Below are 10,395 nucleotides of genomic sequence, written 5' to 3'. Positions count from 1 at the left end.
TAAATTCCTGCATGGAGTCTCTCACATCAGCACGTAAAGGCAGTGAAGCTGTAACAAAGACGTCCTTTTAAGACGGACCCTGATTTTGACTCTTGCTCTGTTTTGACCCGGTCAAAAATCAAACAGGAGCAGCCATTTTGCATGTAGACAGCGGTAGGCTGTAGGATGCAGCTGTAAGTGAAAATAGGGGGTTCTATCACTGAACCTCCTCTTGCCAATTACTTTGATGTGCATTGGTCTACCTCAATTTCAATCCAAGCTTTGGCAGCAAAATACCCATTATCATCACCCATTATCATCCAGTTTGTAGAGCAGGACTTGGTGCCCATGGTTGGGTATGATACTGGGACATGTGCCCAGGCTGTAGAGGCAGGTGGTGGATGGGTACGGCACCAGGTGGTAGTGTGGTATCTCCTCCAGCCCAAAAGGCTGAGAGCAGCAGTCTGCCACCACCACCTTCACCCGCTTCCTGTCTGAGTAGAGCAGCCGCTGGGCGCCTGGTCCCCTGTCACAGGCCTCCTGCCGCTCCTCTTCCTCCTCCGCTTCCCCCTCCTCCTCCTCATGGTGGATCTTCCTTAGCAGGTTGTTGATGAGTACGGAGCGTCTGAGGTAGACCTCAGGGTCCTCCAGAAATCTCAGCTTCTCCAGAGAGAGCTTGAGGATGCAGCTGCGATCTTCCTGCAGTATCAGGTGCTGAAGAAGCCATGGTAGGGGGCAGGGGTTAGGGTTAGGGTTAGGGTTAGGGTTAGGGGGGGAGATTAAAGGTTAGGGAAGGTCAGAGGAGAAAAACAGGAGAATGAGTGGGAGAACAGAAAGAGAAAACAAACAGTAAACTAAAAGGCTACTACTGTGTATGACTTATATTTACAGTGTTATGTCATAATGCAACAATGTTATGGCAGTATATAGGATAGCTTCTCAAAGGTTAACACCGATGGCTTAACAGCACAGGCAAACCCACTCTTACTTTTTGAAAATATCCATGTAAGTCTCCATGTAAATCCTCCTCTTCCGCATATTTCCTCTTGAAGTAAGCAACTTTCGACGTTGTTGAATGGTTTGATCTCTCTTAGAGGGAATGGACTGTGTGAGGGACAATGAAGAAAACAGAAATTACACACTTGATACACCTCTCCCCTTCAAAACATTGGTGAGGAGAGATTAATGGTCAGTGGAATGACAGAATTATGTAATGGCCACAAGCAGTGATGGAGTCACATCCATGGTACATTACCTGATGATGACAGCCCAAAGCCACAAATGAGCTCTCTGACTGTGGTCCTGATTGCTTGGGCTGCTCTCTGAACCTTACACATTGCCTTCTGGGGCCCCTGCATGATCAGGAGACAGATGAGCAGAGAATGAATGAGAGCAGAGCAAGGAGAGGGGTAGAGAGTGACACCTGTTTTGATCAGAATTATAAAACACACAGGGAGAAAAAAGGTCATCTCATGTCTCTGTAAAAAAAAATGTTTTACTGGGTGTGCTGCAATTTGAAAATGTGTATGCTTTGTCAGCGATAATCCCTGAATATACTAATCCTCACACACAGCCCCAATAAATGATTTGTCTAGAGTAGCGGTTGGTCTTCATCCAGCCTAGTGCTTGCATTTGCATTAAGGTAGGAGATGCTGAAATCTTTACAGCCACAAACAAGGCTATTTAGTTAGAAATTGGGTTGGGTTGAGTACTTGCGTGGGTAGTAAATGTGTGTGATGTGTGTGTGTGTGTGTGTGTGTGTGTGTGTGTGTGTGTGTGTGTGTGAGAGAGAGAGAGAGAGAGAGAGAAAGAGAGAGAGAGAGAGAGAAATGTTAATATTGATTGATATTGCCCTATGACACCTGTGTAACACCTGTTAAATCCACCGTTAATATCCTGTAACTTGATGTGAGTCAAGTTATCCAAAACAGTGACATAAAGACCTTTTACAGTATATATATTTGCGCACAGCGTTCGTTTTCTGACCGTGTGATGAATGGAACGCCACCTGTCTAACTCAGATAGTTAAAATGCCAGTCACCAATGTAGAGTCTAAAAACCTACACTAAATATGCCAAATAAAAAAACATGCCTAAGAATGTCAGTGCCTCGGGATCTAATTAAAAAAGTAGGAAAATTACCTTATGATGGCGATCTCCAACAGTTCAAAAAGCACTTCAAATCAGATCCTGTCTCAAACGAAGTCAATGTAGGTGATGTGTTCTTCTTGATGTGCCCAATATGTGACCATCCGTTGGTGCGACATTTACCGTCTGTTCCAATTATCCTGGCTACAAGCTCTGCCTGAAGTTTGCGCTTCACACCCAGTCGCCGTATCTCCGTTTTAATAATCCCTTCAGAGTACGCAACACTCCTAAGGTCTTAAAATATCCCTTTCTGTGCAACAAGCAACAACACCATTCTCCCTGCAACCTCATTGGTCCTCACAGAAGCAGATGTTTCCTGTTGCTAGGAGAGTCACTAGGCAATGATGACGCCTCATCATCAGGCTCCATTATTCTCGCATCCTCTCAATGTGCGCCTTGGTTTCCAAACCTCCCTCTGGTTGCGGGGTATGAGCAGTGCGCTTTGGATCAGCAATTGTTTGATTTGTGTATTGAAATGAAACCTCTCCAATAAGGCTGCTATGGCGCATATGTGGGAATAAAAAGCAGTGGCCTATAAACTGGACTACAGAACAGAGATCCCCTGCTAAAACCTGGAATTAACTAAATCAATCATGTGGTAGATTTAACTCAAAACATTTAGAAACCACAAGATTCTGTTCCTAATCTTACCTAATCCTTCTTCTGTGGGTTTAATGATTTCCTTGGAGCGTTCTGGGCAATCTAAGGTATTAGAACTGAAAATCTTTCACACATGGGACAACTATCTGTGCTGTTGATGATCATCGTTAAGAGGGACTTGATCATTCTCAGAATTAAGGCCCCTTGGTAAACACAAAGCTCAGGAAAGAAGACACCTGAAACAGATGTTTAGCCTCCACATCCTTATTTTATTGACAAGAACAAAACTATTTACAAAAGTGCTCTCTATGACGTTGTGTTAGCATGCATTATGCAGGCACTGTGTACATAGGCATGATTAAACAACAGTCCATGCATATGGGTGCATTCACAAGAACATCAAACATGGCTGACTATACTCATGCTCACATTATGCATCATTTATTAGGATAAATTTCACCTCATAAAGGCATCCACTTCCCCCTTATGCTACAGGCACTTTATTAGAATCTTACTGTCTGGAAGGTTGAAATACAGTCAGCATGCTAATAGAACATACACTACTGTACGTGTTTCAGAGAACATGTTGAGCATTTAAAATCTTAAAAATATAAGTACAGAAACTCTTGACATGCATAAAATACAGTACGTCATCTGTGCAGCGTAAACAGTGAATAGCACAATATCATCCATTTGAAATGGTAAATATGCATATAACAACACTTTCAATTAGAGTTCCTACTCAGAGCAGAAGTCCGTCCTACTGTGGCACTCGTACAGTAATTCATATTACAATGAAAACCTCAGTATCAAATTCAGTGCTGCACTCTTCCCTGAATCAGTTACCGTCTACAGTAAGTTCAATGTTGTGGCGAGGGGTGAAAGAAGTGGTTCTAACCTTAGATACAAATGTAAACATTTGACCACCACAGGCAATTCCTTGACAGCAACTCAACTCCAAGAAAGCCATACAATTCAAATTAGCCAAGTCTCCGTGAATGTAATTATTGGTTCAATCACTTAGAGGTGTAGGGATGATTGGTTTGATTGGTTGAAATGATCCTGTTGAAGCGTACGGTTCGCTCAGTGAGTATTGCCCCAGGAGTTCAGATCATGAGATGAGGCCCCTTGTGCAAACCTAGGGACTTAATGATGTCTGGTGTCTATACAACAGAGCTGAGTGCTTGGAAAGACCTCTAGACAGCTGTTGGCTTCGAGGTGCCTTGTAACTGATTTTAGTGGAAATAGGGTCCCTAATGTGAAAATAAAATATACCAAAATGTGATGGGGAGTCTTCTTCAAAGAAATCTGTCAACTGTAGCAGGTATACACTCACCAAACACTTTATTAGGAACACTATACTAATACTGGGTAGGGCCTCGCTTTGCTCTCAAAACAGCCTCACATCTTCATGGCGTTGATTCCACAAGATGTTGGAAACATTCCTTTGAGATTTTGGTCCATGATGACATGATTGCATCACGCAATTCCTGCTGATTTTTCAGGTGCACTTTCAACCTGTGAAATTCTCTCCCATTCTACACACATCCCAAAGGTGTTCTATTGGATTCAGATCCGGTGACTGGGAAGGCCACTGAAGAACACTGAACTCATTGTCATGTTCATGAAACCAGTTTGAGATGACTTTTGCTTTGTGACAAGGTGCATTATCATTCTGGAAGTAGCCATTAGAAGATGGGTAAATTGTGGCCATGAAGGGATGCACATGGTCAGCAACAATACTCAAGTAGGCTGTGGCATTCAAGCGATGATTGATTGGTATTAAGGGGACCAAAGTGGGCCAAGAAAACATTCCCCACACCATTACACCACCTCCACCATGAGAAGGTGTACACGTGTTCCTAATAAAGTGTTCAGTGAGTGTATAAGTCGGTAACTTTCCTGACTTGTGCTCCTCCCATCTTCCGTTGCGCCACTTCACCAATCCACACATCCCCTTCCACCTCCACCCCCCGTCCACCTCCACCCCCCTTCCACCTCCACCCCCCTTCCACCTCCACCCCCCTTCCACCTCCACCCCCCTTCCACCTCCACCCCCCGTCCACCTCCACCCCCCTTCCACCTCCACCCCCCTTCCACCTCCACCCCCCTTCCACCTCCACCCCCCTTCCACCTCCACCCCCCGTCCACCTCCACCCCCCTTCCACCTCCACCCCCCTTCCACCTCCACCCCCCGTCCACCTCCACCCCCCTTCCACCTCCACCCCCCTGGCTCTGACACCCTGGGGGTTGTTGAGGGTCTAGCTACATAAACAAATGTAATCATCCAGAAGCAGCGACTGCCACAGGACTCTATGAAGCCAAGACAGGCTTGGCTAGGAGCATTAACCTCATCATCACGCTGTACAGTCCAAAGACTAACTACCAATTACCACAGAAAAATAATATACTGCCAGGGTAATTCAACGCATGTTATTAACAGCTGCATTGGGATATTTAAAGCCTCTTTTCAGCTCAGCATGGATGGGTGTTTAAATTAGCTTTGCCCTGGGAAGTGCAGAGTGCAGAGACACTAAGACAGGGCCAAATGCATCATTCACACTGAGAGTCTCAGAGAGGGCAGATGCTCTCATCATCTCAAGTGGGGTTAGGAGTCCTTTAGCTGCTTGTCTTCCTGTACTCCATGTCTTGAAGTAGGGGACTGAGAGCAAAGGGGATGTCGTTATAGAGTATGTAAATGTAATTGTAAAATCTAAATGTAAAATCTAAATGTAGAGTCAAATATAGACAGTATACCAAACAAATAACGCAAACCAACTTCAATTCAAAATTAACCTGGAGAATATAGATACACCATTTGGAAAGGAGGAAGAAATCTGGTAACAAAGTGTTTCAATCAAAAATTATCAACAGATATAAGTGTTTGGAACAACACTAAATTGCAATGATTTTGGTTCCATTTGACATCATAGGAAATTAAAACAGATTTTGTACAGTTCATGTGGAGGTTGAATGAAGTACTGTAGTAATTAAGCAAAAACCATCATCCCTGGATAATCATTACTGATGATTACATTGTGCTCATTATGTTTGCGCAACAATCTCTGACATCCTCTCACCGTAGCGGATGAGAAGAACAACCCTAGTATCTAATCTCCCTCAAGCCACATATGGTAATAGGGGGAAAACCAATGGCCACAGGGAGAAAACCATTACTGAATCCCTTTTTACTGGAATTCAGTCAATGATACTCTGTGGAATAAGTACAAGGGTTACCTCTTTCTGTATACCCACTGCTGCCTCATTAAAACACTTTGTTTACGTCTGCCCCTCTATAACAGGTGCCGCCCACGGAGAATGAGCAGGCGAGAGACTAGGTGGCAGGGGAGTGAGTGGGCAGTGGGGACTACCTCCCGGCCCTCTCCCCCAGGCTCATCCTGTGTCTCAGGCCTCCAGGAGGACATGCCAGCGGCAGATCTGCTGGCCGCGACACTCCTTCATGTCCTGCCAGTGCAGCTGCTCCTCCTCCCCGCTGCTGTTCTGACCCAGGGCGATCCAGCCCACCATCTCCTTGCGCTTCATGCTTCGGCGGTTGTAGATGGACACCATGAGGGTGACGTCAGACAGCTGGAACAGGGCCACCTGGAACACAAAGGTCTCCTTGTAGACGGGGTTGGGCTGGCCCCGCCGCACCGACGTCTTACAACGGGAGATCTCCTGACCCACCGAGTTCAGCAGGGTCAGCTTCCCATAGGTGTCTGTCCGAGGGACGGAGAAGCAGAGAGGAGGGAGAAATCAAAGAGGAACGTAAACAAGAGAGGCAAGAGGGAAGAGAGAGACAGAAACAATGAGAAAATGTCAAAGAGCATGGGAGGAGGTCAGCCAGTTGTAGCAGCATGTGTGTACTGTCTGTATTGGCTTCGGATGATCTACTGTATGTCTGGAGGTTAAAGCTGAAGTGTGTGAGACTGTGTTTGCTCACCGGGTGGCCTGTTGATGGCCAGGTTACGGAAGTGGCTGCCCTTGATGAGCTCCACAGACAGGCGTCCGGTGGTGGCGTTATAGGAGAGGCCAACCAGCAGCTCAGGGGCGCCCCCGTGGGTCAGAGACTGGGTGGACGAGGCACTGTCACTCTGGGACACTGCTGACAGGCTGAGCTGGGAGTCCACACTCTGGGGCATGGGAGAAAGATCATATAGAGACACACAAATATGTCCATGAAAACAGAGTGAGAGGCAAACACGTACAATGATATTAATACTTATTATTATTTTCGGATTTGAACGTCCTTCCTCCCATTCTTGTAGCATTATCCCTTGTGTCTTTGGGAGGGTGTGTGTGTGTGTGTGTGTGTGTGTGTGTGTCGGGGGGGGGGGGGGGGTTGTGGTCACCTTCATGTTGCTGCGGGGCTCCAGCACCACCGTGGTCTCAGTCGCTTCCCCCTCCATGCGCAGGCCAGCCAAACGCAGCACCCTCTCCCCCATCATGCGCTCGCGAGACATCCTGCCCCCCAGGGCGTAGAGGCGGAAGCGCAGGGCCAGGGCCCCCAGCTCAGAGGGGTCCAGGCGGGAGAAGCGGAAGGTCTCGTTGAACTGAGGCACCGAGCCCTTCTGGATGGCGGTCTTGTGGCGTTGCTTCTTGGCCGGAAGCAGGACCACGTGGACCTGCCAGGAGTCCATCCCACTGCGCCCCTTGTCAGGGATGTCCCGCGCTGTCACCACGGTAACCAACAGCTTCTCCGAGTTGGCCTTGTAGTCGAGGGTGATAAGGAGGTCACCACATTTGGTGATTGGGGGGTGGGAGGAGGAGCTGGGGGGGCGGGAGCGTGCTTCCTCCACAGGAGGATGCTCCTGCTGAGAGCAGAGGAAACAAACACACACACACACACACACACACACACACACACACACACACACACACACACACACACACACACACACACACACACACACACACACACACACACAATTCAATAAAGAAATACAGTACACACAATTGAACAGTTTAGGTTCATACACTAATTTGCTCATAATAATAATAATACCAAAAATACCCATCATGATAAAATACAGGTATACAAAAAATTAACACTCCTAGACATTTGAGCCTACATTTGTACAGAGCACAATTCCAGTCACTTGAACAGACAGATTTGCCCAGTGGAACTTGTATTCAAGCAAACCCAGATCATGCCTTGAAGGAGAAATCCGAGCTCCACCAAGCAGTCCCTCATACAGCCAGTAAACAAACAGCATCGATTGTGTCACCATGTTGACAGAGCAGGCGAAGTGTTGGTGTTGGCACGGCAACCACGGACCACAGATAAGATAATCATAGAGCCAGCCACAATATAGTGCACAGATCAGGCGACAGGCACTTCTTAAAGCTATATTTCATCCCTGCTCCAGAAACTCACTGACACAACTAAGCTGTCTTACATTGCTTAGAGACATGGGTGTAGGTTTGATTTTTATTTAATGTGTGTGTGTGTGTGAGGGGGGGGGGACACTTCTGGTGGGGGGTCTTGGGGTTTTTCCCCAGATTTGTTTTTGCAATTTGAAGCTCATTTTCTGCTTTATGTAGAGCAGAGGTAAGTCAGATCAATAAGGTGGTAAACCTTTGATAAAAAGAAAACGAGTAAACAAATGTATTATATACATAATTTTCATGATTTGCTACCATGTATGTATCTTTGAATGTTAAATATTTCCCCATATTATATCTCACTGGTCATTTACAATGGCCTCCACCATGTCATCACTCCCCTCAACTGTCAGTATTCCTTGCAAAGTGTATTGTCATATGTATTGGGACACAAGGAAGCGCCTTTCCTACCTGTGTGTATGTGTACAGTATGTGTGTTTGTAGTATGTGGCAAAGTGATTGGGATACTCATTGCCAGATTTCTCCCAATTTGGTGGCTAAGAGGCACTTTCATGCAACAGTACACAGCACACAAACACACATACATAAACACGCACACGCGCACACACACACACACACACACACACACACACACACACACACACACACACACAAGCTGTCACAAAAGGCAGTCTGGGCCTGGGCCTGGGGCCTAGGCAGACACTGAGATGGGCTGTATGCCTGCAGCGCTAGCCAGCCTCACCCGCCCACTCCCTCTCACCTCTCCTCAACTGAGCTGATAATCAATCATGACACGTTAACGCTTTAGCCCTGTAACGCGCTAACACGCCGCGTAGTCATTAGCAACTCACTGACACCTTAACTGCAATAGGCTGTGTTTTGTTATGCCAAGTGTGATAAATATTTATGAGGTTCAGTTTGTTGCACTAGGCATGGGATAGGAGATATTTGCACAGAGCCTCTGGGCCTAATGCCAGGCTTGCCTTGGTATTGTATGCCCAAAATCTGGGAGGAAAACACCGCAGCACAAATTCAAATGCTTCCTTGTCAGTATTCGTATGAACACCAACACCAATGCATGATGGACGATGCAGCCTCTTATCATCGACCCATCAATCGCCCTCCTCCCGTTGATACAAAACTCCTCTTGTCTCCATCGCAAAGCTACTACTGTATACCCTACTGGTTTAATGGCCCCCCAGGATCTCCCTGGCCGCAGTACCTCTGGGCTCCAGGTGGAGGAGCTATCTGTGGGGTCGTTGTTGTCGTAGCCCTGGTTGTCCACGGCGGTCTCCATCTCAAGACTGCCGTGCGTGGCTTCCCGGCTCATGCTGGGGGCCAGGCTGCCCCTCGTGACCACCGAGCCCTTCCTGGAGGGGCCGCCCAGACCCTCAGCAGTGTCCTGGGACACCATGGAATGCTGCTCCTCATTGATGAAGGACGACAGGGGGTCCTGAAAACTCTTCCGGCTCGGCTTGTCCACGTCTGTGGAGGAACACAGTGTGACACAGAGCACACATGTCCATGATCTCTATTCACATTGTGAACGGTCAATGCCGTCCGCGAGGGAACTTAATGTATCAATATCAAGTGTCATATCTTTATGGGATATACCGTACAGCCATCGCTGTATCTATGTTCAAATAGCACAGATAAGAATGGCTTGTTCATGTGGATTCAATTTCAAGTCGTAGATACAGTGATGGCTGGAGCATGTATGTATTTATATTGTAAGAAACCCTTTTCCTTGAATGTGGCCAGTTTGTACAGACTGTACCATAAGCTGGTAAATGGCAATTAACTCCAATTCATTATCATTAAGGAGACTCGACTGTTATATCAATGACTACAGAGAGTTCTCACCATGGCAACAGGGCACAATGACACACAACTGTGTGTGTGTGTGTGTGTGTGTGTGTGTGTGTGTGTGTGTGTGTGTGTGTGTGTGTGTGTGTGTGTGTGTGTGCGTGCGTGCGTGCGTGTGTGTGTGTGTGTGTGCGTGTGTGTCCATGTGCATCTTATCAGTAGTTATATCATAAAACCACTCACATTCAGGGAAACGTGCTGAGGGAAACCTGGTTGGGACGGGTCACCAACCCCTTGTGAATCCCATGACAGGTTGTCAGTCAATCATTGGTAAAAACCAATATGCGCTTTGTTTAACAAATGAATTTGCTATGCTCAAACTACTGAGGCATTGACAGTATAGGCTGGTAGCCTAGCCATGATGCGCATGCTCTCTTTGCTTCAGTGGGCAAGACATCTGTGTAATACCCATGTCTGCTGTCACCACTTAGACTGATCCTTCTTATAGTGTGTCAAA

At 46.7% G+C, this 10,395-nt stretch overlaps 1 protein-coding gene across 1 annotated transcript in view; it reads right to left on the bottom strand.

The window, feature by feature from the left end:
- Positions 1-6,105: 6,105 nt before the first annotated feature.
- The window catches only part of syt16 (synaptotagmin XVI), a gene marked incomplete at its 5' end in the record, with an annotated part of 8,219 nt that continues 3,929 nt past the window's right edge, over positions 6,106-10,395 (bottom strand). Inside the window, 4 exons of the mRNA XM_083682844.1 lie at positions 6,106-6,445; positions 6,670-6,859; positions 7,079-7,540; positions 9,295-9,557. Coding sequence (XP_083538970.1) covers positions 6,132-6,445; positions 6,670-6,859; positions 7,079-7,540; positions 9,295-9,557 — 1,229 coding nt within the window. The 3' untranslated portion in view covers positions 6,106-6,131. The remainder of the gene's footprint in view (positions 6,446-6,669; positions 6,860-7,078; positions 7,541-9,294; positions 9,558-10,395) is intronic.

Source organism: Argentina silus, assembly GCF_951799395.1.
Source record: "Argentina silus genome assembly, chromosome: 13".
NCBI classification, from domain to species: Eukaryota; Metazoa; Chordata; class Actinopteri; order Argentiniformes; family Argentinidae; genus Argentina; species Argentina silus.
Note: the sequence above shows the minus strand (reverse complement) of the source record. Positions and strands in the feature narration are given on the sequence as shown.